Below are 26,565 nucleotides of genomic sequence, written 5' to 3'. Positions count from 1 at the left end.
GCTAGCCTTGAGCTGAAGAGCTGAGGGACAGCGCCCAGGCCCAGAGTTCAGGCTCAACGACCCAACCCCCCCCCCAAAAAAAAATCAGCAAAAAAAAGAACAAAAACCATGGCTTAAGTAGTAGAGTGCCAGCCAAGCAAGCCTGAGGACTTACGTTCAAACTCTGGTACCAGCCAAAAAACGTAAATAAATAAAAGCTGAGACTGATGGTGTGTGTCTGTAATCCCAGCTTCTCCAAAGACTGGGGCAGAAGATTCAATTTAAGTAACTGAAGACATCTCAAACATACAATCCTAGGACTCTGGGGATGTGGCTCAGACAATGATGATGTGACCTCAGCCAGGAGACTTCACCTCTGCCTCAGCCTTGTCTCTTCCTGCTCTGGCCTCTGGAGGCTTCTCCTGTGAACCGGAAGAGCCTCGGGGTAGGCAGCCCAGCAGGGCGCCCTCAGACCTCCCTGCCAAATTAAGAAACTCAAGTCTCCTGGTTTATTGATTCCATTGAAAACAAATGGGGAGCCAGGCGCTGGTGGCTCACGCCTGTCATCCTAGCTACTTAGGAGGCTGAGATCTGAGGATCGTGGTTCAAAGCCAGCCCAGGCAGGAAAATCTGCGAGACTCTTATCTCCAATTAACCACCCCAAAACCAGAAGTGGAACTGTGGCTCCTGAGTGGCAGCCTTGAGCAAAAAGAGCTCCAGGACAACGTCTGGGCCCTGAGTTCAAGTCCCATAACTGACAAAAAAAAAAAAGGAAGAGAAAATCGGGTTCAGTGGCATATGCCTGTAATCCAAGCCACTAAAGAGGCCAGGATCTGAACAGTTCCAGGCTAGCCCCAGCAGAAAAGACCAAGTTATTGAGACCCCATCCCCAAAGCAAGCCTAATCTGGGAGCTGGTGTCTCACACCTGTAATCCTAGCTATTCTGGAGGCTGAGCTTTGAGGATCATGGTTTGAAGCTAGTCCATGAGATACTTTTCTCCAATTAACTAGCAAAAACTCTGAAGTGAGCTGGGCAGTGGTGGCTCACACTTGTAATCCTAGCTATTCAGGAGGCTGAGATCTGAGGATCATAGTTCAAAGCCAGCCTGGGCAGGAAAGTCTGACTCTTATCTCCAATAAACCATGCAGAAAATTGGAAGTGGCGCTGTGGCTCGTTTGCCTTGAGCTGAAGAGCTGAGGGACAATGCCCAGGCCCAGAGTTCAAGCCCCATGACTGACAAAAAAAAACCCTAAGCCCTGAAGTGGAACTATAGTTCAAGCCTTGAGCAAAACAAGATCAAGGACAGCGCCTAAGCCCTGAATTCAAGCCCCAGGACTGGCACATAGGTGCGCACGCACACACACTAAATAACACTGATGTAAGTGAAAATTGAAAAATTATTCAATCCAAGAGCTAAGGACCTCCAGGTATAGCTTGATCCTGGAGCTCAGATCCCAATCTCTGAACCAAAGCCAGTGGCTGGTGAGATCAAATGCTCTGATTGGCCAGGCCTGGGGAGGCGAGGGTGGGGCTGCTGCTGCTGCAGGTTGCTGGGCAGGTGAAATCCTTAGGAGTGTGTCCACTCTGAGGGTCTCTCAGGAAACCTTTGATGGCTCTGCTCTTGAGTGAAGTGCCACCTCTGAAACTCCTTGAAGCAGGAAGTTGACTCTCTAGGCACAGGACCTACCCAGTCATTTGTCATCAAGTGGCAGTGCTCAGCCCTAAGTATCCCCCCAAGTGTGATGGGAGAGGGGAAGGGAAATCGATTTCCACACCTGGGCTTCCTTCCTGGTCTCAATCCACTGTCCAGACCAGCCAGGAGACAACAGGGCCCACTCAGTTGCTGGAGGAAGATAGGAGGCCTTTCTGGAAGAAGATTCCCAGGTTCTTTTTTTTTTTTTTCTGAGACAGGGATTACAGGCATGCACCACCATACTTGACTGTTGGTTCTTTTACTCATGGGAGAAATCCAGGATGTAGGGTGCAGGGTTTTACCAAACAAGACTCACGAAAACCCAGACCTCCTGACCCTGGCAGGCAGACCTGAGACTTGCATAAGTTTCTTCATCCAGTCTGATGCCAGTGGCTCACACCTGTAACCCTAACTACTCAGGTGAGATCTGAGTATCTAGGTTCATAGACCTACTGGGCAGGGAAATCTGTGTGACTCTTATCTCCAATTAATTAATGGGTTTCAGAGCACCAACCCTGAGCTAAAAACACTAAGGGGCAGCACCCAGGGCCTGGGTTCAAGTCCCAGTACTGGCATGCAAAATAAAAATTACCAATCTGCTTTTTGTACCTTCATTTTCTTTATCCTACAATGTCCTGGGGAAATTAATTGTGATAATTGGACATAATAAGAAGTACTAGACACGTTTTTTAAAAACAGCATCATTATAGGTGACCTACAGTAGTGCGCACCTGCAGTTCCAGACCTCCCAAGGCTGAAGCAGTATGATGGCAAACTAGAACCTAAGCTTCATAATGAGTCCCTGTCTCAAAAAAAAAAAAAATCATGAAGCCGGGCGCTGTAATCCTAGCTACTCAGGAGGCTGAAATCTGAGGATCTCGGTTCAAAGCCAGCCTGGGCAGGAAAGATTGTGAGACTCCGATCTCCAATAAACCACTAGAAAACCGGAAGTGGCTCTGTAGCCCAAGTGGTAGAGCTCTCGCCTTGAGCTGAAGAGCTGAGGGACAGCGCCCAGGCCCAGATTCAAGCCACAGGACTGGCCAAAAATAAATAAATAAATCATGTTGGGTGCCAGTGACTCACACCTCTAATTCTAGTTACTCAGGAGGCTGAGATCTGAGGATCATGGTTTGAAGCCAGCCAGTACAGAAAAGTCCCTGTGAGACTCTTATCTCCAATTAACTACTCAAAAACTGGAAGTGGTGCTGTGGCTCAAGTGGTAGAGCACTAGCCTTGAGTACAAAGAGGCTCAGGGACAGTGCCCAGGCCCTGAGTTCAATCCCCACAACGGACTAAATAAAAAATAAAATAAAAAGGGGGAGGTGGGTGGGACCTGGAAGCATGGCTCAGGGAGGAGGCACCTGCTTAGCAAGTTCAGGTCCCTGAGTTCGAATCCCAGCAACCCCCTAAAGATTTGAATGCGGGTCAGTTAGAGCCTTCAGTCCACAGGGAGGAAAACCTGGTGGATGGATGGTAGGTGGGGAGGGAGGGAGGGTCCTAGCCTGGGAGAGCTCCCCCCTCATTCCCCCCCCAGTCTTCTGCATCCCGCCTCCCCTGTCCTCCTCTGTCCCGGCAGGCTGTGCGGCCTCCCCAGCTCTCCCAGCCCCAGGAATGTGAAGAGGTGGGTGGGGGTGGGGAGGAGGGAGGCGGCCGGGGAGACACAAAGGCCGGTGGAGGGGGCAGGGGAAGCGGGACAAGGACGCGGGGCGGGACCGGCCGTCTGGTGGGCGTGCCCGAATACTGGCCACACCCTCCGATTCGTGGCCCCGCCCATCCCGGCCTGGGCGGTGCTTGGCGGCGCGCGGGCCGGTCTGTGCTGCCCCCTGGCGGCCCAGCGGGGTCCTCCTCCCTGAATGTGGGAGGTTGGGTGGGGGGACCCGAGGAGGGGGGACACGAGGAAAGAGGCAGGGGCAGAAACACGGTGTGCTGGCGGGGAGAAACTGACTTACAGAGGACAGGATCAGAGACAGACAGCACAGCCCCAGGCAGGGTCAGTGACATGCCGAGTCCCGGGGATGGAAGGAGACTCCAGGGACGCGCGACATGGAAACTCGGCGAGACAAAGAAAGATCAGGAACACGGCGACACGGAGGCATCAGTCCTGAAAGATCTCCCCACACCCCGAGACCAGAACCCGGAGACCAGAGTCAGAAAGGCCGAGATGCCCAGAGAGGCAAATCTAGAAAGGAACGATGGAGATCTTTCAGGCGACACGCGAATCCAGAGATCATTAGAGATTGGGATACCCCGAAAGCTGCCCCTGACACAAGCCGGGACCCGGGGGGCGGGAAACACCGGGGGGGGCGCCCCGGAGAGAAGGAGGGCCCACGGGAGCCCACGTGACTCCCGCGGGTGTAATGGGCCCCAAATGAGGCTGAGGGTTCCCCGGGACGCAGGGGACAAGACACCGGAGGGCAGGGGGCGTGGTGTGGGGGCGTGGTTTCAAGAGGGCGGTGACCGGAAGTTCCGATGGGGCGTGGTCAGAACCTGAGTGCCCGGGCCAATCGAGAGGGCAGAGAGGACTCAGAGCAGGGGGCGTGGCCGTAACGCCAGTGGGCGGGGCTTAGCATCGAGTTGATTCCTGAATGGGCGGGGTGTGAAATTCCAAGGGGCGTGACCATACCATCAAAAAGGGGCGTGGCCAGAGCCCAGGATCGGCTCCGCTGGGAGAGTCACCGGGAGAGGGGGCGTGTCCTGTGACGTCAGCGAGTACGGATCGCCACAACTAACCCCGGGGCTGGGGGCGCGGATCCTGAGAGCCGGGCGCGCGAAGCTGGAGCCCGGAGAACCGAGCTGGGAGCGCCGTGCGGGGCGGGAACCGGGCTGGAGCCGGATTCTGCAGACACCTGCTGGCCCTCCCAGCCGATCGGTGCACGCATAGTGGCCCGCAGGCCCCCGCCCGGGCCCAGACCCCTCCCGGGCCCTCCATGGCCCGGGCCGCAGTCCTCCCGCCGTCCAGACTGTCGTCGCCGACGCTGCTGTTGAGGTCGTTCCTGCTGCTGCTGCTGCTGCTGCTGCTCCGGGAAACAGGTGCGAGGCCGCGGATGCCCTTCCTTTCCCTTCCGAGGGGGCGGAAGCCTGGGCATCTTTCCCCCCACGCCCCTCGCGCCCACTTCCAGGCCAGCCCTACTCCTTTTCCATCCGAGCCCCCGACCCCCCCCTCCTAACCCCACCTGCCCATCCTACCACGGCTTCCTCCGATCCCCGCGCCGAAGGGGTTAAATCCGAGGTCCGTCGGAGGCCGCGCACCCCCCTCCCCACCCTGCGCCGACCGGGAAGCTGGCTTTCCGTCTCCGCCGCCCCCCCTCAGGAATGTGGGGAATGTGATCCCCCACCCCCCCTTAATTTTTCCGTCTTGAAGGGCTTGGGACATCTGAGGCCCCGGCAAGATTTGGGGGGGCCATTCACTGGGGTTCCCCTGGAGAAGGGGCGGGAAGCTCGGACTTTGGGGGCCCTGGGGGTGGGAAAGAAGGGCCTGAGGCCAACTCCTACCCCAGCCTCTGGGGGTGGTCTGGGTAGAATTGGGGGGGTTCACATTTGTGGGGTGTCGGTTTAATTGTGAGCAGGGTGCTCTGTCTGATCCTGGGGTCCTAAAGGTGGAAACGGGGTCAGGAGGCTCCGATTGGACGGTGGGCCGTGAAGATCTGAGACTCAGATCCTCAGGTGGCCATGGCGACCCCGTCCTCCGGCCTACTGATGGAAGCCAGGACCGCCCCCCACACCCTAGTGCTCTGTCTGGAAGCTGGAAGTGGGGGGGGGCTGGCGATCGGTTGTGCCTATCGGGGAGCCCCCCTCTCCGGGGAGACTTCCCAGGGGAAGTTTTCCGGGTATCGCTTTCGCCCAGCCCGGGAGGGGAGGGCGGGGAGGGGCGGGGTGGCCGCGCCGGGCTGCGGACTCCTCTCTCCAGGTCGGTTTCGGGAGCCTTATCTTTCCTCGGGTCCCGCCTTTGTCCTCCCAGCCTCTTCGGGGGGTGTGGAGGGGGGGGACGGGTTTGGAACCCTGCCTGGCTAATCCCGGCGTCCCCTCTCCACCCCCCCCACCCGGGGGGAGGGCTCCTGCCCCGGCCAGGGCGGGGGCGGGGCGGGGAGGAAACAGGTGTAGCGCGCGGCCCCGCCCCCCGCAGGTGGCCTGGCCCAGCGCGCTCCCAGCTCGAAACTCTGGAATCCTGGTGTCGCCCAATGGCTGGGACGGAAAAGGGGGGCTCCGGGGGATCGTGGAGTGGGGGGGGCTGCTGTCCCTCCACTGGCCAGTGGACATTTACCCTCTGATGTCGGGGTTTCTGACTTGTGAACTGCTTCTTCTACCTCTGGGCCTCTCCCTCCTATGGTAGCTGGGGAGGGAAAAGCGGGGGGGGGGGGGGCGGGGGGCAGGGGGGGTTGGGGATCAAAACCCCGCCATCCCTGGGCTAAGAGTCTTGGAATAGAGGGAAGCTTTTACTCGGGGTAGGTGTTCGTGGAAGGTTCCAGATTCTCTTCCGCCTCCCCCCCCCCCCCAAGGAAGCAAGTCTTGATTTGTGCAGATGAGGAGACAGCCGCTTAAAGAGAACCAGCCGCTTTTGCCAGGGCCCCACGGCCTCCAAAGCCAGCACAGAGAGCGCCCAGTCAGCACTTCTGGGCTGTTGGCTGAGCAGGTGCTTGTGACACTTATTTCCTTCTGTAAAACTGAGGACAGTCCCTTCCCTGTGGGAACAAGGGGACCTTTAAATCCTGTCCCTGGAGGATGTTCCTTGATGTCTTCAGAAAGATGAGAAGGGGCTTTCACTTTCCTAACCTTCCACCTTCTGCCTCTGCTCCCTCTGTCTGGCTGTGTCTTTCTGTCTCTCTATGTCTCCTCTCTGTCTTCCTCTGTCTCTCTCTGCCTGCCCCCCCACATGTGCCCTTCTCTGGGAATGGGGGTGCACCACCTGGACCTCTGCCTGAGCCCGCAGAGAGAGTCCCCCCCTTCCCCATCTTCCTCTCTGGCTTTTTCTGTGCTCTGCTCCTCCCTGTCAGCCAGGCGGCAGTGGGGGAGGGGAGGAGAGGGGACTCCAGGCCTGGCTGTCTCTTCCTGTTAGGGAAGGGGGACTGAGCAGAGGAGGATGTGTGTGGGGGTGGGTTGTGGGGGGGCAGGGGTTCAGGGAGACGGGGAGAGAGGGAGGGGTCCACAGACAGGATAGAAATACAGGAATGGGGCTCGAAGCCAGGGAGGGGGAGGGGAATGTCAGAATCAGACCCAAGGATGGGGTGGGGGGGCAGAAAAGAGACATGGGGGGGAGACTGTCCCCTGGGGATGGGTAGAAAGACCAGAAAGGGACAGAGCGTGTGGGGGGGGGAGATTACCAGAGTAAAGGCCAGGACAGCCAAAGGAGAGGAGCTGAGAGGCTTGGGGGTGAAAAATGGGGGAGCCCCAAAGACCCCAAAGCTTAGGGAGAGTGTGGGTGATGTGACCCAGGGTTCAGGGCCCCAGCAGGCTGTGGGTGCCATGGGGAGGGACAGGGAGTTTCACAGGAGCCCCAGCTCCCCCGCCTCTGCCTGGGACTCTTGTTACATTTTTAATGTCCCAGCACTGTTGAGAAATGGAGCAGAGAGGGGGGAGGAGGACAGGGGACCCGAGATGGCTGCGTGGAGAAAGTGTTGCAGATATAAGGAGAGACTGGAGCGCCAGGAGGCAGGGAGCTGCAGAGACACACAGAGTCTCATTACCAGACATCTTGGGGTGATCAGAGCCCCCTCTCCCCACCCTGCCTCTGGAATCTTCCCACAGAGAAGATTGAAGGCCCTGGGAGACCCCACACCCTGGAAACTCAGATGTATAGTTAAAAAGAAGGCAAGGACTCGGAAAGCCGGTCATAGTAGCATCCACCTGTAATCCCGGCTCACTTAGGAGGCTCAGGCCGGAGGATCTAGAGTTCAAAGCCAGCCCAGGCAAAGTTAGTGAGACCTTGTCTCAAAGACAAAGAGGAAAATAAAAGGGCTAGGGCTATGGCTGAGAGAGAGAAGAGTCAGGAATGTGGGCATCTCCGTGGCTACCAAGAATGTTCTAAAACTGTGAGGACAGATGCACAACTCCGAATGAACTGGAAGATGCTAAACTGGATGCTTTAAATGGGTGGATTGAACCTGGTGACTGGGGGGGGGGGCAAGCCTATCATCCTAGCCACTCAGGAGGCTGAGATCTGAGGATCACAGTTCGAGGCCAGCCAGGGGCAAGAAAGTCCACGAGCCTCTTCTCTCCAATGAACCACCAAAAAGCAGGAAGCGGAGCCGCGGCTCAAGTGGTAGCGCTCCAGCTTTGAGCAGAAAGAGTGAAGAGCGTGAGGGACTGAGTTTGAGCCCTGGGACTGGCATGAAAATGAATAATAAGCAAATAAATAAGGGGAGGGGAGAGAGAGGGGAGGGAGGAGCCCTAACCCCCCCCTCCCCCAGGAATGACCCGACTTGGAACCCAAATCAGGGAGATGTTTCTAGAAAGGATGTTTGAGAGAGGACACTAAGGTGTGAATTTCCTGAGACCGGATGTAGTGGGGAGAGCCCAGGGGGGAGAGCCCGGCCTGAGGCCGCTGCAGGGGGGTGTGGGGGAGGGGGGCTCCTTAAGGCCTTGGAGACTCCAGGCCAGACAGCCCTGCCCCCCAGACCTGCTCTGGGTTTCCACTGTGGGGGTGGGCCCCGTGATTAATGTAATTAATTAATTAACCCTGTGGTTGAGGCGGCAGCTGGGGCCTGAGCTCCAACCACTTCCACGAGACCTCCAGTCCTGCCCCGCCCTGCTCAGAGAATGGGGTCACCAGGTTTTTATAGTCCACAGAGGCTCCCAGACCCAGGTCGCCTGGCCTCAGCCTCCTCCCCCAGGGCCCCTTTGCTCTCCCCAAGCCTCCTGTCTGTCCTGGTCGTCCCTCCTGCAGTCCCAGACTCCGTTCACTGATGTCTTCCCTGGGCCTCTGCGGACCCTAGGCCCTACAGGAAGTCTGACGGTCAGTCCACAGGGACAGAGGAAGTGTGTTTGGGGACCTGGCTGATCTCTCCATAAAGCCATCACTGGCAGCCTGGGCAGGCACACACTGCATCCCCGCCAAGGTCACGGCCACGGCCACCGCCTGGCCACCCTGTGCTGGACAACAGGGTCCATCTTCTGTTCTTTCCCGGCCTCCACCTGACCTGCAGGTGATCACGCCCTCAGCCACATCACCTTCCGCCATAACCTGCCCGCCCCCCTCTCTCTCTCCCCACTTCCCTGGTCCCAGTCCCACACTCCCATTCCAGAAAGTTCCAATCCAGAGCCCCAACTCTGTCTTCAGATTGCTTTGCTTTGCTTTCTTTTCTTCCCCTCTCTCTCATTCTCTCCCCCCTCCCTCTCCCTTTCCCTCTCCCCCCCTCTCTCTTCCAGTCCTAGGATTTGAACTCAGGGCTTGGCACTGTCCCTAAGCTTCTTTTGCTCAAGGCTAGTGCTCTACGACTTGAGCCACAGCTCCATTTTGGGCTTTTTGGTGGTTCATGGAAGCCTTACAGATGTTCCTACCTGGGCTGACTTTGAACTGTGATCCTCAGATCTGAGCCAACCTGAGTTGGCTGGGATTACAGGGGTGAGCCACTAGACCCCCCCAGCCCCTGGCTTATCAGGAAGCTTTCTAGAGCACCAGCTTCACCCTGTTCCTCCCTGAGGTTATAGGGCCATAGCCGCCCAGGGCTGGCAGAGAAAAACACTAAATGCAGCCTCGGCCGGTGCGATCTAGTGAGCTTTTGACTCTCCAGTTGATCTCATTCATTCATTCAGCAGGTGGATGGGTAGGGAGCCTGTGGAGCTCTGTCTGAGGAGACAGCCTGCAGTGGAAGGAACAAAGATCTCTTGCCCCTTGGGGCTCCTGTCAGGTGGGGAAGACAGACAGGATCTGCCCCACTCCTAGTGACTCTGAGCTTAATTAGTGAAAAGAAAGCCAGAGTGTCCTTATGGACCCAGTGGTCAAGGAATGTAGCCAAAAGGCCCTAGGGGAGGTGAGGAAAAGAGTGAACAGCCCAAGCAAAGGCCCTGGGGCAGGAGAAAAACCCAACAATGTAGTTTACCTCTGGCTGTGTGTGAGCCTAGAATCCACCAGGTGGAAGGTGGCTCCCTGGGAATGCAGGGGTGGTGATGGTGGATTGATCTGGGCTGGCAGGTGGACCACCTTGGGTCTCATAGATGGCGTGCATGCGTGTGTGTGTGTGTGTGTGTGTTTCTGCTTGCCTGCATTAGGGCTTGAACTCAGGGCTTGAGCGCTCTACCATTCCAGCCACACCTCTATTTGCTGCATTTCTGCCAGTTAATTGGAAATAAAAGTCTCACAAACTATGCGCCAAAGCTGGCCTCAGTCCTCAGTCCTCAGATCTCAGCCTCCTGGGTAGCTAGGATTACAAGTGTGAGCCATTGGCACCGGCTCACTTCTTCCATTCTATAATCCCATAGGAACAAATGGTCTCTCCCTCCGTGTGTGTGTGTGTGTGTGTGTGTGTGTGTGTGTACGTGCATAAATCTGTGTGTGTGTGCGTGTGCCCACGCACACCCACAGGTACACCAGTCCTGGGGCTTGAACCCATGGCCTGGGTCCTGTCCCTGAGCTTTTTTTTTTTTTGTCGGTCGTGGGGCTTGAACTCTGGACCTGGGCACTGTCCCTCAGCTCAGCTCAAGGCTAACACCCTGCCACTTGAGCCACAGCGCCACTTCTGGTTTTCTGGTGGTTCATTGGAGATGAGTCTCACAAAGTTTCCTGCCCAGGTTGGCTTTGAACTGCCATCCTCAGATCTCAACCTTCTGAGTAGCTAGGATGACAGGCATAAGCCACCAGTGTGTGGCTCCCTGAGCTTTTTTGCTCTAGGCTAGTGCGGTACCACTTGAGTTGCAGTTTTGCATCTAGCTTTTTTGGGTAGTTAATCGGAGATAATAATTTCATGGATATTCCTGCCTAGGCTGGCTTTGAACTGTGATCCTCAGATCTCAGCCTCCTCAGTCCCTAGGATTACAGGTGTGAGTGAGCACTGGTGCCTGGTCACATGTCTGTCTTTTAAGTCTTCCTCAGAAGAGCCAAAGCCTGGAGTATTTGGCCTGTGGGGCCTGCTTGTCTTGCTCAACAGGATGGCCTTTCCTCTGGGGTGCTGGGCTGGCATCCCCTCTCCTTTACCCCTCCTCCCACCCCAGTCCCCAAGCTGCAGCTCCAGCCAGATTCTGTGTGTGGCTGGGGTGTGCCCTGTCCCTTAAGATGGGCTAAGAACCCTTGTCCCCACGCTACCCTGGGTTGAAGTGCCAGGAGAAGGTGTTTTTTGTAACTAGCTCTTATCTTGAGTTTCCGGTGGCCTACATGCTCTCCAGGCTTTAAGTAACACACACCAGAGAAACAAGCACTAATCATTATTGTCATTTGCAGCTGAGAAACTGAGGCACAGAGATGTTAAGTCACCAGCTCAGATAGGGGGAGGATTCAGACACGCATATTCTGTACAGGGAGAAAGCCAGGCTAGGGTATGCCTTTGGTATAGTTCTTTTTTTTTTTTTTTTTTGGTTGGTCGGTCATGGGGCTTGAACTCTGGGCCTGGGCGCTGTCCCTCAGCTCTTCAGCTCAAGGCGAGCGCTCTACCACGTGAGCTACAGCGCCACTTCCGGTTTTTCTGGTAGTTTATTGGAGATAGGAGTCTCACCGTCTCTCCTGCCCGGGCTGGCTTTGAACCGCGATCCTCAGATCTCAGCCTCCTGAGTAGCTAGGGTTACAGGCATGAGCCACCAGCGCCCGGCTGTTATAGTTCTTACCCAGCATGCCCAAGGTCCTCTGACCCCTAGCACTGTGAACAAGCACACACACACACACACACACACACGCGCGCGCGTGCGCGCGCACACACACACACACACACACCCCAAAAACAAGAAGACAGATGGTAGGCTGAGAAATGAACAAATTAGGTTCAAACAAAAATTCATATACAAGGGGCTGGGAAGGTGGCTCAGTGGTAGAGCACTTGCCTTGCATGCATGAGGCCCTGGGTTCGATTCCTCAGCACCATATAAGCAAAAAGAAAAAAGCCGGAAGTGGCACTGTGGCTCAAGTGGTAGAGCGCTAGCCTTGAGCTGAAGAGCTGAGGGACAGCGCCCAGGCCCAGAGTTCAGGCCCCAAGACCGGACCCCCAAAAAAAAAATTCATATACAAGCCAGGCGCCAGGCGCTCACACCTGTCATCCTAGCTACTCAGGAGGCTGAGATCTGAGGATCACGGTTCAAAGCCACCCCAGGCAGGAAAGTCCATGAGACTCTTATTTCCAGTTAACCACCAGAAACCCAGAATGGTGCTGAAAGGCTCAAGGGGTAGAGCACTCGCTTTGAGATAAAGAGTTCAGGGACAGTGCCCAGGCCCAGAGCTCAAGCCCCACGAACAACAACAATAACAACAAATTCATATCCAGGCCAGGCATGGTGGCTCATGCCTAGAATCCCAGGTATTGGGTAGACAGTGGGATCATGTCTCAGTGACACAGTGGGATCATGTCTCAATGAGGCCAGGCCAAGCAAAAAGTCTTAAGACCCTCTCTCAAACACTTGTTGGGAAATGATGGTACTCATCTATAATCCCAGTTCCTCAGGAAGCAGAGGTAGGAGAATTGGTGTCTGGGCAAAATCAGGCAACTCTTGTTTGCAAAACAAACTTTAAAAAAAAGCCAACCCATGGGCTGGGAATGTGGCTCAGTGGTAGAGCGCTTGCCTTGCATGCCTGAGGCCCTGGGTTCCATTCCAAAAAAACCCACATACACACACACACACACACCACCAAAAAAAAAAAAAACCCGCACATGGGTGGCTCCCGCCTGTCATCCTAGCTACTTAGGAGGCTGAGATCTGAGGATCATGGTCTAAAGCCTGCCAGGCAGGAAAGTCTGTGGGACTCTTATCTCCAATAAACCACTAGAAAACCAGAAGTGGAGCTGTGGCTCAAGTAGTAGAGCACTAGCCTGGAGCTGAAGAGCTGACTGGTAGTTCTCAGGCCCAGAGTTCAAGCCCCACAACCAACAAAACAAACAAAAACACAACTGGGTCAGGTGCTGTGGCTCACATCTACTATCCTAACTACTCAGGAGGCTGTTAGCCTGGGGAAGGAAAGTCTGTGAGACTTTTTTGGGGGGTGGGGTCTGGTCATGGGCCTGAACTCTGGGCCTGGGCGTTGTCCCTCAGCTCTTCAGCTCAAGTCTAGCACTCTACCATTTGAGCCACAGCGCCACTTCCGGCTTTTTTTTTCCTGCTTATGTGGTGTTGAGGAATTGAACCCAGGGCCTCATGCATGCAAGGCAAGTGCTCTACCCCTGAGCCACCTTCCAGCCCCAAGTCTGTGAGACTCTTATCTCCAGTTAACACTGGAAAACCAAGAGTGGAAGTATGGCTCAAAATGCTAGAGCACTAGCCTAAAATGAAAAAGCTCAGAGACAGCGCCCAGGCCCTGAGTTCAAGCCCCATGACTGACAAAAACAAAAAACAACAAAGTGACTGGGATGAGGCTCAAGTGCTTACAGCACCAATCTAGCATGTCTGAGGCCCTGAGTGGTTAAAACAACACATTAATCACTCCAAAAACAAGCCAGAGGTAGAGCTGTGACTCAAATGGTACTGCCCCAGCTTTGAGCAAAAAAGCTCATTATAACAAGCACAAGAATATTCATAGACTACAAGATGAGACTGACTCATGTCCAGGTAACCAGCAAAAACCCTTAAGTGGAGGCATGGAGCAGGTGGTTAAACAGCCTTTAATGGAAAATGCTGAGCAAGAGCAGCAAGGTCCTGAGTTGAAGTCCCCGTGCTTGAACTTGAAAATGGGGACAAGTATAGTAACGCATAACTGTAATCCCAGCCATCAGGAGGCTGAGACAGGGAAGATTGAGAACCTACTCTACTTACGGAGAGACCCCTCATCTTTTTGTTTTTGGTCGATTGTGGGGTTTGAACTCTGGGCTTGGGCGCTGTCCCTCAGCTCTCTTCAGCTCAAGGCTAGCGCTCTACCACTTGAGCCACAGCGCCACTTCCAGCTTTTTTCTTTTTGCTTATGTGGTGCTGAGGAATCGAACCCAGGGCCTCAGGCATGCAAGGCTAGCGCTTTACCACTTGAGCCACAGCACCACTTCTGGTTTTCTGGTGGTTTATTGGACATAAAGAGTCTCACAGATTTTTCCTGCCCAGGCTGGCTTTGAACTGCCATCCTCAGATCTCAACCTCCTGAGTAGCTAGGATGATAGGCGTAAGCCACTGGCACCTGGCGAGAGACCCCATCTTTAACACCGAGCCCGGGTGTGTTCCTTCCTAGTTCTCTAGGTCAGGTCCATTGGGTAGGAGGATGGCCCTGGAGGCCCCCGGATCCCTTCCCCAGCTGACCCCCTCTCCTCTGTCTCCCCCAGGAGCCCAAGATGTGCAGGTCCAGGTCCTGCCCGAGGTGCGGGGTCTCCTGGGCGGCGCGGTGGAGCTGCCCTGCCACCTGCTGTCACACAGCCCCGGCGTCCGCATCACACAGGTCACCTGGCAGCTCCTCAACTCCGCGGTGGCCGCCTTCCACCCCTCCTACGGCGTCCACTTCCCCAACCCCCAGTCCACCAAGGACCGCCTGTCCTTTGTCAGGGCGGGAGACGATGCGCAGTCAGACCTGCGCGACGCCACGCTGGTCATCCAGGAGCTGAAGGTGGAGGACGAGGGCAATTACACCTGCGAGTTTGCCACCTTCCCCAACGGCACCCGCCGGGGCGTCACCTGGCTCCGGGTCATAGGTGAGCAGGCTGGGGAGGGTGGGATCGGGGTGCTCCAAGGTGCCCCCCTCCCCCACATTGCTTGTCTTGACTGCAAGGGGCTTGGGAAATAGTTGTGGGCTGTGTGGGTTTGCAGCGTTTGGGAAATAATCATCGAAGCAGCTACTGTGCTACTCAGGAGGCTGAGAGCTGAGGATCGCGGTTTGAAGCCAACCCAGGCAGGGAAGTCTGTGAGACTCTGATCTCCAATGAACTCCTCAGGAAAAGCTGGAAGTGACACCGTGGCTCAAGTAGTAGAGCGCTTCACCTTGACCACAGAGAAGCTCAGGAAGAAAGTTCACTGGAGATAAGAATCTCACAAACTTGCCTACCGAGGCTAGCTTTGAACTGGGATCCTCAGATCTCAGCATCCTGAGTAGCTAGGATTGAAGGCGTGAGCCTCCAGCACCCAGCTTCTATGAGATTCTTTGTTGTTGTTGTTGGTCATGGAGCCTGAACTCTGGGCCTGGGTCCTGTCCCTCAGCTCTTCAGCTCAAGGCTAGCACTCTACCACTTGAGTCACAGCGCCACTTCCAGCTTTTTCTGTTTATGTGTGCTGAGGAATGGAACCCAGGGCCTCATGCATGCAAGACAAGCGCTCTACCACTGAGCCACCTTCCCAGCCCATACTTCTGGCTTTTGGCTGGTTCACTGGAGATCAGAGTCTTCTGGAGTAGCTAGGATTACAGGTAAGACTCTTTTGGCTTGTTTGTTTTTATGCCAGTCCTGGGGCTTAAACTCAGGATCTGGACACTGTCCCTGAGCTCTTTTACTCAAAGCTAATGCACTGGGGGCTGGGAATGTGGCTTAGTGGTAGAGTACTTGCCTAGCATGCATGAAGCTCTGAGTTCCATTCCTGAGTACCAAATAAACAGAAAAGGCCAGAAGTGGTTCTGTGGCTCAAGTGGTAGAGTGCCAGCCTTGAGAAGAAAAATTCAGGGACAGTGCCCAGGACTGGCCAAAACAACAACAACAACAAAAGGTTAATGCTCTACTACTTGAGCCACAGCTCCACTTCTGGATTTTTGCTGGTTCCTTGGAAATCAGAGTCTCATGGACTTTCCTTCCCAAGCTGGCTTCAAACCAAGATCCTCAGATCTCAGCCTCCTGTGTAGCTGGGATTACTGGCGGGAGTCCCTGGTACCCTCCTTACCTCCATTCCTTTTATCTCAATCTGGGAACGTGCACAGATTGATTGTAGCTACATGAAAGCCGGACTTTCTGTCCGGCTCTGTTTGTTTGTTCAGTAGTTCTGAGGGTTCACCCCAGGGCCACCCCGCTCTGCTACGTTCCTTCTACCACTTGAAGTGCCTGCAGCACTCGTAGTTTTCTATCTTGTTTCTTAGGGTTCTGCTTTCTACTGATTGGCCTTGAGTTAGTGATCCATCTACCCCCGCCTCCCGAGAGACTGGGATTACAGGAGGGCAGTGCTGTGTCCCCCATCTGACATTTCTTTTTCTTTCTTTTTTTTTGGTCATTGGGCTTGATCTCTGAGCCTGGGCCCTGTCCCTGAGCTCTTCAGCTCAAGGCAAGCACTCTACTACCACTTGAGCCACAGTGCTACTTCTGGTTTTCTGGTGGTTTACTAGAGATAAGAGTTTCATGGACTTTTCTGCCTGGGGTGGCTTTGAACCGAGATCCTCAGATCTCGGCCTCCTGAGTAGCGAGGATGACAGGCGTGAGCCACAGGCTCCTGGCTCCCATCTGACGTTTCCAAACAGCACAACAGACAACAGCGTACACCCGGTAGCTCAAGTCCCATGACCAACAACAACAACAAAAAAAGACTTGGGGATTCCTGCAGTCCTACAGTGGGGCCCATGGGATGCTTAGGCAGGAATGACGGACCCCCTTTTCCCCCCTTTCCCAGCTCAGCCTGAGAATCACGCCGAAGCCCAGGAGGTCACCCTCAGCCTGGAGCCCATGCCCGTGGCCAGGTGCGTGGCCACGGGCGGCCGCCCCCCTGCCCAGATCAGCTGGATCTCCACCCTGGAGGGTGGGGAGGCCAGAGACAGCCAGGCACCAGGCCCCTACACGGGCACGGTCACCGTCACCAGCCGCTATACCCTGGTGCCCTCGGGGCGGACGGATGGCGCGAAGATCACGTGCAGAGTGGAGCACGAGAGCTTTGACAAGCCGGTGCTGCTGCCCGTCACGCTGGCTGTGCGCTGTGAGTGTGGGGCGCCGCCCTCCATCTCCCCCAGTCCCTGGTAACTGCCGCCTGTTAGACACTGGGGTCCCATCTGCCAGGGCCATCATCCACCTAGGGCTCTAACGTGTGCATGTGTGCGTGCATGCCGGTCCTGGAGCTTGACCTCTGGGCCTGGGCGCTGTCCCTCAGCTCTTCAGCTCAAGGCGAGCGCTCTACCACTTGAGCCACAGCGCCACTTCCGGTTTTCTGGTGGTTTATTGGAGATAGGAGTCTCGTGGTCTCTCCTGCGCGGGCTGGCTTTGAACCGCAATCCTCAGATCTCAGCCTCCTGTGCAGCTGGGATTACAGGCGTGAGCCACCAGCGCCCGGCTGTCCCTTCGTCTTTTGCACTGCACGTTAGTGCTCTACCGCTTGGGTCAGGCCCCGCAGCCTCAGTTCCCAGGGGCGCCTCCCAGCTCCCTCACCCAGATCCTGGCGAATTCTCCTGGGCCAGCGCTGCTCCAGGTCACCCTGTCCCCCAAACGCCCGAGTTCCCAGCCCAGGCCTGGGGCTACCTCCCCTGCCGGGCACTGCTGCTCCTCCCTCCTTCCCCGAGGCCGCCCTGCATCAGCAGTGACACCCCCGCCCGCCCTCTGCTGCCCTGTCCCCCCTGGCGTTGTCCCTGTCCCTGAGCCAGGCCCCCCCCCCGTCTCCCCAGATCCCCCCGAGGTCTCCATCTCCGGGTACGATGACAACTGGTACCTGGGCCGCACGGAGGCCTCCCTGACCTGCAGCGCACGCAGCAACCCCGAGCCCACGGGCTACGACTGGAGCACGTGAGTCCAGGCTGCACTGGGGCTGAGGGAGGAGGCCGGGCCTGGATCCCCGGGGCCAAAGGAGGAAGAGTGGGGCCTGGACTGCTAGTCTGAGGGAGGAGGCTGGGTCGGCACCTCTAAACCTGAGGGAAGAGGTTGAGGCGTGGACTCCTGGGTCTAAGGGAGACTGCTGAGTATGCACCCTTAATCTGAGGGAGGAGGGCCGGGTCCTGGACCCCAGGGTCTGAGGGAGGAGGCAGGGTCTGGACCCCTGGGTCTGAGGGAGGAGGGCTGGCCTTTAGGGCCTTCTTGGGTGAGGAGGGGTAAGCCCTGAGGCTCTATCCTGGCCCTCACTGGCTCCCCCAGGGTCTCGGGCATGTTCCCCACTTCAGCGGTGGTCCAGGGCCCCCGGCTGCTCGTGCACTCGGTGGACCGAGAGGTCAACACCACCTTCATCTGCACCGTCACCAACGCCGTGGGCACCGGGCGTGCCGAGCAGGTCATCGTGCTCCGAGGTAAGCAACATGGGGCTCGCTGCATGGGAACACAAAGGCCCCAGGGCGCTCTTTGATGTCTCTGACTTTGGGGTTCAGGGCTACGCTGTGGTCAGTGCCATCTGGGAAGGGAGGGGCTCAGACCCGCCTCGCTTGGACGTGGGGTAACGAGGGAACCAGGAATGCCAGCCAGGCTGCAGCTGGGGCAACGTGCACCCCAAAGTTCACACCAAGCATCCAAGAGCCAAAACATCCTGAGTTCCCAGAGCCCCAACTTAGAAACAGATCAGAGCTGGGCACTTGCAGTTCAAGCCAAGTCCCAGGGAAGGAAAGTCCATGAGACTTGACTCCAGTGAACCACCAGAAAACCGGAAGTGGCTCAAAGTGGTGGAGCGCTCACCTTGAGCAGAAAAGCTCAGGGACAGCGCCCAGGTCCTGAGTTCAAGATCGAGAACTAACCCCTTCCCCCCTAAAAAAAAGAATAGCTCAGCCCAAGATGCACAGCCAGGAAGAAACGGAGGACTGGGGTGTGGCTTTCTGGTAGAGAGCCTGTCTTGCACAGGGAGGCCTCTGTGCCATCCCCATCCTGGGCAGGATTAGCCCATTGGTGATGGTCACGCCTGTAATCCCAGCTACTCAGAAGGCTGAGATCTTATAGATTGAGGTGGGAAACTAGCCAGGGAACGAAAGCCTGTGAGATTCTTGTTTATCTCCAATTAACTAGCAAAAAGCCAGAAGTGTACCTGTGGTTCAAGTGGTAGAGCACCTGTCTTGAGTGATAAAGCGAAAGGTAAAATAAGAAAAAGAAAAAGCGGCTGGGGGCTTATGCCTATAATCCTAGTTGTTCAGGAAGCTGGGTTCAGGGGATTTGCTATTCAAAGCCAGGCCTGGCAGAAGTCTGTGAGACTCTTACCTCCAATGAACCACTAGAAATCCTGAAATGGTGCTGTGGCTCAGAGTGGTAGAGTGCTAGCCTTGAGCAAAACGGCTCAGGGACAATGCCCAGCCCTGAGTTCTAGCCCATGACTGAAAAAAAGAAAAGAAGATGAAGCCAGGTGCTGGTGGCTCACACCTGTAATCCTAGCTACTCAGGAGGCTGAGATCTGAGGATTGAGGTTCAAAGCCAGCCGGGGCCAGAAAAGTCGGTGAGACTCTTATCTCCAGTTAACCACCAGAAAACAGAAAGTGGTGCTGTGGTTCAAGTGGTAGATCTCTCGCCTCGATAGCTGAGGGACAGCACCCAGGCTCCCAAATTCAAGCCCCACGAATGTAAAAAAAGAAAATGAATGATACAGAAGAAAACTTTGGAAGGGCTGGGAATGTGGCTTAGTGGTAGAGTGCTTGCCTAGCATTTTGAAGCCCTGGGTTCGATTCCTCAGTACCACATACACAGAAAAAGCCGAAAGTGGGGCTGTGGCTCAAGTGTTAAAGAGTGCTAGCTTTGAACAAAAGAAGCTCAGGGACAGTGCCCAGACCCTGAGTTCAAGCCCCAGGACTGGCAAAACAAAACAACAACAAAGAAAACTTTGGGAGATTTAACAGCTCTCCTCCCTGTCCTGTTCCCCAGCCTCTTTCTTCAGTGTGTACCCCCACATTTTCCCCAGACAGTTTGGTGTACCAGCTACCTCGGCTGCCTCCCTCTGTATTTGGTGTTATAAGCAATCCCCTGGCGATTCAAGGTTATGGGAGTGTATATGCAGATTTTATGCAAATACTAAGCTATTTTACATACTTTACTGGAAGTGGGGGAGGGAACCAATTTCTGCCTGTGCTTCCTGTCTTGTCTGCCTGTCTAACTGTGTACTGGGGCCTGAACTAAGGGCCTGGGCTTTTTGCCATTCAAGGTTAGTGCTCTACCACTTGAACCACAGCTTCAAACCCTGATCCTCCCATCTGGGCCTAGGATCACAGGCATGAACTACCTGCACCCGGCCTTCTATTTTCTTTTGCAGTGCTGGGAATGGAACCTAGCACCTCCCACACACCCACCAGCCCTTTGGTGTTAATTTCATTTGGGGGGGGGCGTGGGGGACTTGAACTCAGAGCCTGTTACATTTCATTTTGGGAACAAGGTCTCCAATTACCAAGCCTCTCCACAAACTTAGGATTCTCCTACCTCTGTCTTCTGAGTAGTTACGATTACAGCCATGTACCACCATACCCGGGCAGGTTTATTTTTATTTTATTTTATTATTGTTTTTGTTGGTTGTGGGGCTTGAACTCTGGGCCTGGGCGCTGTCCCTCAGCTCTTCAGCTCAAGGCTAGCACTCTACCACTTGAGCCACAGCGCCACTTTGGGTTTTCTGGTGATTCATTGGAGGTAAGAGTCTCAATGGATTTTCCTGCCTGTGCTGGCTTTGAACTGCAATCCTCAGATCTCAGCCTCCTGAGTAGCTAGGATGACAGGCGTGAGCCACCGGCACCCAGTTAGGTTTACTTTTTAAAGAAAATTGTATCTTGGGGATACCTGTCCCTCCCCCCCACCCCCGCTCCATACCTGTACAAAGGTCTCCCTGAAGTGAGAGATCATGCATGCCTTCTCTCGTTTCTCCCCCTCTTCTTTTCCCAGCCAGTCACCCCGCTAATTCCTGTCACTAACCCCTGTGTCCTGAGTCCCCCAACCCTCCCCCCAGATGCAGCCTCTTGACTTTCATCTATCTCTGTTTCTCTCTTTTCTCAGACACTCCCCAGGCCTCCTCCCGTGACGTGGGTCCGCTGGTGTGGGGGGCCGTGGGGGGAACGTTGCTGGTACTTCTCCTTCTTGGGGGGGCCTTGGCTTTTGTCTTGCTGAGGAGGAAGAAGAGGAGGAAGAGCCCTGGAGTTGGAGGAGGAGGAGGCGGTGGCGGTGGCGGCTACCGGGGATCCTACGATCCTAAGACTCAGGTGTTTGGAAATGGGGGCCCCGTCTTCTGGACACCGGACATCCCAAGTCCCCGGAGGCCGGATGGCAGGGAGGAGGAGGAAGAGGAGGAGGAGGAGGAGGAGAAGAAGGCTGAGGAAGGCCTCATGTTGCCTCCGTCTGTGGTGCTCAAGGATGACATGGAATCCCACCTGGATGGCTCCCTCATCTCTCGCCGGGCGGTCTATGTGTGATACAAGGACACACGGATGGATGGACGGACAGACACGCTCCCGCCCTGACCCCCTGGCTATGGGCTCCAGACTGGTTGGACTGGTTCATCCGGCCACTGGATGTGGAGGACAGAGGAGACAGTGGCAACACACACCAGACTCCTTTGGGCTCTGGGGACACATGGGGGAATGGGAGACCCCAGAAGCTGCATGGTGGTACGCCCCTCCTTCCTCCCACTAGGAGGACCCCTCAGAGACGCGGTTTCGGCCTCAGCCCACCCCTTGGTCTCTTGCCACTCAGGAGTTAATAAATGCCTTGGGGGTGAACTCTGGGGTGTCTTGTAATACATGCCCCCCCTCTTTTGGGAAGAGCATGTGGGGCAGGGACAGCTTAGTTAGTCCTGGGGCTTGGGAAAGATGAATGGGGCTCCTTGGGGCTGGGGGGAGAGGGGAGGGCATTAGGCCATGACCCCTCCCCTCTCCATAAAGCTAATGGGACATTTGGGCTTCTGTGTCCGAGGACAGGTGCAGGTCCAGCCTGGCCAGAGATCTGAGCTCCCTGGGCTGAGACCCTGGACCTCGGGGGTCCTCCTAGTGGAATGGCAGGGCCATGAGGGCCCGTGGAGGGGTGGGGACCGTGACCCCAACCCCTAGCCCCCCTCCACTGCTGAAGATCTTGGGAAGGCAAAGGCTGCCCTTACCCTTCCTTGGGGCATCAAGTTTCTTTTTTGGGGGTCAGGGGGAAGGCCAAGCGTGGGTACTGAGGATGCTGGGAGAATCTCATCCCAGCCTCCCTCTATCCTCGGGGACCTGGGAATGGATCCCCCCCCCAAAAAAAACTAGAAGGCTAAAGAGTTGGGGAGAAGAAGCAGCGGGCATCGCCCCCTGTGTGGATCAGCCTGGACCCCAGGACCCCAGGATGACTTCACTCAATGTCAACCTTCTCCAGACAAGGCTGAGGCCCCGCTGGCCACACAGGACCCAGCAATGGCCTGGCTGGACAGCTTAGCCCTGCCTTCTCAGGGCGCCCGCCCTTGCTACCTGCAGGAAGAGCGTGTTTAGGATGCTGGGGGCGTGGCCTGGGCGCTGGGACCCTGCTGTCCCGCACACTGGAGCTCTGGAGCATGGAAGCCACACAGCCTCCACCCGAAGCCACATCTGCACCTGGGGACATCTGAGTGGCTATCACCCGTGGGTCTCTACTGCTTGTAGTCCCTGGTCCCCAGGCAGCCACGGGGTACACAGTCAGTATCTTAAGACTCCCTAGTCTAGGAGACAAATGACAATTGACTAGGTAATGATTGTAGGGACTACTCCCATCCGGAAGGACAGAAGTGGGAAAAAGAAACAAAACGTTGTGACAGAGAAGCCACGGGCCCTCAACCCCGTCTGTTCCTCTGTGATGGACCCTGTCATAAATGAGGGGTTCTGCTGCCTGGTAGAGTGTCTTCCATTTCACCTGTTTGGTGACCTTCTGGCTGGTTCCTTCCTTTATAGTCATCTTCTTTCCCTTCATTCTGGCCCAGCCCTGATGTGATCTTCCTACTCCTTTAAAACACCATGAGGATGCCCCAGGACCTTTGCACTGGCTAATCCCATTGCCTGTGACACTCTCTGGCTTGCTCTTGCTTCTCCTTCACCTCTTATCTTTGGGGGGTCCACTCCTATACTTCTCCCACTCTGAGTTGTGTTTTTTTTTTTTTTTTTGTGAGTCTGTACTAGAACTTGAACTCGGGGCCTAAGTGTTTTGTTTTTTTGTTTTTGTTTTGTTTTTTGTTTTTGCTCAAGGCTGGCACTCTACTACTTGAGCCACATTCCACTTCTGGCTTTTTGGTGGATAATTAGAGGTAAGAGTTCTCATGACTTTCCAGGCCAGCTTTGAACCTCGATCCTCCGATCTCAGCCTTTTGAGTAAGCTAGGATTATAGGTGTGAACCACTGGTGCCTGCCTAAACACTCTACTACTGATCTATACATTCAGTCATTAAGACAGGTAGCCAACGCAGGCCTTGACCTGAACCTCCTGTCTCAGCCTCCCAAGTGTTGGGATTACAAGCATGTGCCACCATACCCAGCTCCACTCTTGATCTTTATTTGCTGTTGGCAAATGAACGTCTATTCTTGGGAGGTTGACGCTGAATATATTTGGCTCCCCACTGTCAATCACCCATCATCCCCCTCCCGCCACTCCCCAAAATATTCATACACCTGTGCTTACTGGTGCTCAGCCAGGACTGATTGGATGGCACAAGGCAGGGGGTGGTGACTTGGGGCTGGAGACCCTTACTTTGTCTTTCTCCTTACAGAGACGCCCAACACGGCAGGTGCAGGGGCCACAGGAGGCATCATCGGAGGGATGATTGCGGCCATCATCGCGACCGCGGTGGCCGTCACCGGCATCCTCATCTGCAGGCAGCAACGGAAGGAGCAGAGGCTACAGGGGGCAGAGGAGGAGGAGGAGTGAGTGATGGGTGCTGGGGAAGGGCTGGCAGGATGGGGCAGTGCTGGGCAGAGGGGAAAGGGAACAACTATTCCTGTGGCTCCTTCACAATCAAAGATGGCGGTCCACTCTGCCATCAAGGCCTTGTATTGTGAACTTGTGATCACTAGAATAGAGAACATGTGACTAGCCTGTAAAGAACATCCCAGTTACCTGGTACCTCTTCTCATTTCCTATTGGCCAGAATCAGGTTACATGGCTGTTCCCCCCTGCTGCAAAGGAGCCTGGGAAATGTAGTCTTTATTCTGAGTGGCCATGGGTCCACATTAAATCTCAGTCACTATGAAAATAAAAGGGCTGGGAAGGTGGCTCAGTGGTAGAGCGCTTGCCTTGCATGCCTGAGGCCCTGGGTTCGATTCCTCAGCATCACATAAGCAGAAAAAAAAGCCAGAAGTGGCTCTGTGGCTCAAGTGGTAGAGCGCTAGCCTTGAGCTGAAGAGCTGAGGGACAGCGCCCAGGCCCAGACTTCAGGCCCCACGAGCAGACCCCCCCCCAAAAAAAAAAAAAGAAAAGAAAAGGAGATTGGAGAGAGTCTCAAGGTCTTTGCTGCCTGAGCTGATTTTGAACCATGATCCTCAGATCTCAGCCTTCTGAGTAGCTAGGATGACAGGTGTGAGCCACCAGGCTGGGATAATAAATAAGGTAAAGCTTAGCTGGGCAACAGTGGTTCACACCTGTCATCCTCGCTGACTCAGAGGGCTGAAATCTGAAGATCATGGTTGAAAGCCATCCCAGGCAGGGAAGTCCAAATGAGACTCTTATCTCCAAGTCACCAGAAAAATGCAAATGGCGCTGTGGCTCAAAGTGGTAGCGCGCTGGCCTTGAATGAAAAATCTCAGGGATAGCACCCAGGCTAAGTTCAAGTCCCACGACCAACAAAACAAAAATGAAATAAACTATGAAGGCTCAGCAAGTTCCCTGAGGATGTGACTAGCAGTTTCTTTTCTGATCCCTGAGCGGAATCAGGGATGCTTCCAGGAAAAGGTGGGATTCACAGGAGGAGGGATGATGGGTAGGAGAGGGCCAGATCAGGGACAGGAAGAGTCTCCTTGTGGAGGATTTGTGCAGACATTTTCCTGTAGAGGAGGCATTTTCAGGGCTGAGCCTCCAATTGACGTGCCTCCTAATCGCACAGCCTGGAAGCTCCTCCGTCCTACAAGCCACCGACCCCCAAGGCCAAGCTAGAAGAGCCTGAGATGGTGAGTTCTGTGGCCCAACTCTGAACCTACCTTTCGGTGTGGAGGTGGGGCTTGGCCCACTGGGTGGGAGGGGCCTGTTTGGCTAAGTGGGACTGCCTTGGGTGTGGTTCCCTTGTGGTGGGTGTGGCTGGTGGGTGGGACGGGAGGGGGGGGAGGCGATGTGGAGGCATCCTGACCTGGTCCTCCTCTCCTGCCACAGCCCTCCCAGCTCTTCACCCTGGGGGCCTCTGAACACAGCCCACTCAAGACCCCTTATTTTGATGCTGGCGGCTCAGGCCCTGAACAGGTATTTGGTCATAGGAGGACAAGGGTGGCTTTTGGGTCTGAGTTTATGGATGACATTGAGAAGTGTTGAGGATTCCTTGAGGGAGGTGCGGGGTGCAAAGTCCAAGGACAGGAGGTTACAGTTACTCTGTCACTGTGGACTGGTGGTGCAGGGCACATGCTGTCCTTAGAGCTGGAACGCAACAGTCATTTCCCATCTCCTGGAGGTCAGGGGGGTCAGGTTTGGAGGCTGAGAACCAAATCTAAGTTCAAATGCAACTTAGGGCTCAAGGTTAAGTAGGTGAATTCAAGTTTGAGGTCAAAGGTTCATGGGTAAATAACTGAGAGGTCATAGGTGAGATCCAGGATTGACTAAGTGAGGTCCATTATTCTAAGTTTTGAGTTACAGATTGACATGTACTTGTACTTGTCCCTGTTCAGAGGCGGAGAGGTGACAGGTAAAATGAGGTCTGTCATGCAGAGAGGGTGTTCAGGATTTGGGGTCGAATGGCAGATTGGGATTCTGTAATAGTCAGATGACCTAGACTTCCCGTCCTCTCCAGGAAATGCCTCGCTATCATGAGCTGCCCACCTTGGAAGAGCGATCAGGGCACATGCTGCTAGGAGCCACAAGCATGGCACCCCCCATCCTGGTCACTCCAGCACCACCAACTATAGAAGGGGTTTCCTTAGATCTAGAAGATGACGATGATGACGATGAGGATGAAGACTACCTGGACAAAATTAACCCCATCTATGATGCCCTAACCTACCCCAGCCCCTCTGATTCCTACCAGGGCAAAGGTTTCATTGTGTCCCGAGCCATGTATGTGTAGTAGGCTGCATATGTGGGTTTGCCCTCTCACCTCTCACCTTTGATCTCTTAGCTTTCTGCCAGGGATCTAGTGGCCCTGAACTCCCAGCCAAGCCACTGTCACTTAACACATGTATATTCTCCCTGGTGACATCGACCTTAGCCAGTCCACTGTGACCTCTGACCCTTGAGAAACCTGCTGCACACAACAGTGGAAAGCTGGTGATTTTATCTCATGTGGCAGGGGGTAGCGAGGATGTGTCTGAGCACCACCTCTGTCCCCAAGAAGTCCTAAGACTTCTTAGGACACCTTACACCATGCCACTCACTTCCCGGCCACCCACATCTCACCACCCACAACTCCAAGACCTCTCATTCCTTCTCAGGCAGTAATCGCCGCTGGGTCGGCAAGCACTGGGCAGTTAGAGCTCCCTGCTATCCAGACTTGAGCCCTCCAAGCAGCAGAGCTCCCCCTGCCCCCCCCCACCTCACCCTTGCTCCCCAATGGAGGAGGGAGTTCCCCATCCTGAGGGAATGTGCCCATCTCCCTCCTCATCCTTCCCTGAGCCCCTAGCACCCCAATTCCCATGTAAAGAGCAGTTGTAGCTTTGGGAAACATTTGCTGATTTCTTGACTACTGAAGCCTTTTACTTTGGCCCAGTGGCATAAAACCTAAACATCCCTCTTTGGCAGGGCAAACATGGGCCACCTGGGTTGGGTGAGGCGATATCGTTTTGTACACTAGTATTTCCTACAAAAGATGAATTTATACTTATCAGGTCTGTGTTTTCTGTGGGCTGTGGAGAAGGGTAAGACACGAGGGGAAGGGAGAAAAAAAAAGGAAAAGG

The 26,565-nt window shown here is 55.1% G+C and overlaps 1 protein-coding gene across 2 annotated transcripts; it reads left to right on the top strand.

The window, feature by feature from the left end:
• The first annotated feature begins 4,423 nt into the window (after positions 1–4,423).
• On the top strand, positions 4,424–26,317 carry Pvrl2 (poliovirus receptor-related 2 (herpesvirus entry mediator B)). Of its 2 annotated transcripts, XM_013032563.1 has the most exons (9): positions 4,424–4,703; positions 14,048–14,410; positions 16,299–16,598; positions 17,278–17,395; positions 17,741–17,889; positions 23,247–23,400; positions 24,576–24,639; positions 24,839–24,925; positions 25,467–26,317. In XM_013032563.1, exons 1-9 carry the CDS (start codon positions 4,601–4,603, stop codon positions 25,737–25,739), a joined length of 1,611 nt encoding a protein of 536 aa, XP_012888017.1. In that variant the 5' UTR covers positions 4,424–4,600; the 3' UTR covers positions 25,740–26,317. The 2 variants fall into 2 exon arrangements, with proteins under 2 accessions (XP_012888017.1, XP_012888018.1); XM_013032564.1 differs by lacking the exons at positions 23,247–23,400; positions 24,576–24,639; positions 24,839–24,925; positions 25,467–26,317 and adding an exon at positions 20,549–21,245.
• The last annotated feature ends 248 nt before the right edge of the window (positions 26,318–26,565 follow it).

The sequence above is a fragment of the Dipodomys ordii genome, unplaced genomic scaffold, assembly GCF_000151885.1.
Source record: "Dipodomys ordii isolate 6190 unplaced genomic scaffold, Dord_2.0 Scaffold156, whole genome shotgun sequence".
Classification (NCBI taxonomy): Eukaryota; Metazoa; Chordata; class Mammalia; order Rodentia; family Heteromyidae; genus Dipodomys; species Dipodomys ordii.
This window is presented reverse-complemented; position numbering and strand designations above follow the sequence as displayed.

What these genes read in the sequence shown, in the direction of transcription:
- Pvrl2 (XM_013032563.1), top strand. Translation starts at nt 4,601, where the DNA reads ATGGCCCGGGCCGCAGTCCTCCCGCCGTCCAGACTGTCGTCGCCGACG. An exon ending in GCTGCTGCTCCGGGAAACAG is followed by an intron (nt 4,704 to 14,047) that starts GTGCGAGGCCGC and finishes TGTCTCCCCCAG; the next exon opens with GAGCCCAAGATGTGCAGGTC. An exon ending in GCAGGTCATCGTGCTCCGAG is followed by an intron (nt 17,890 to 23,246) that starts GTAAGCAACATG and finishes TTCTCCTTACAG; the next exon opens with AGACGCCCAACACGGCAGGT.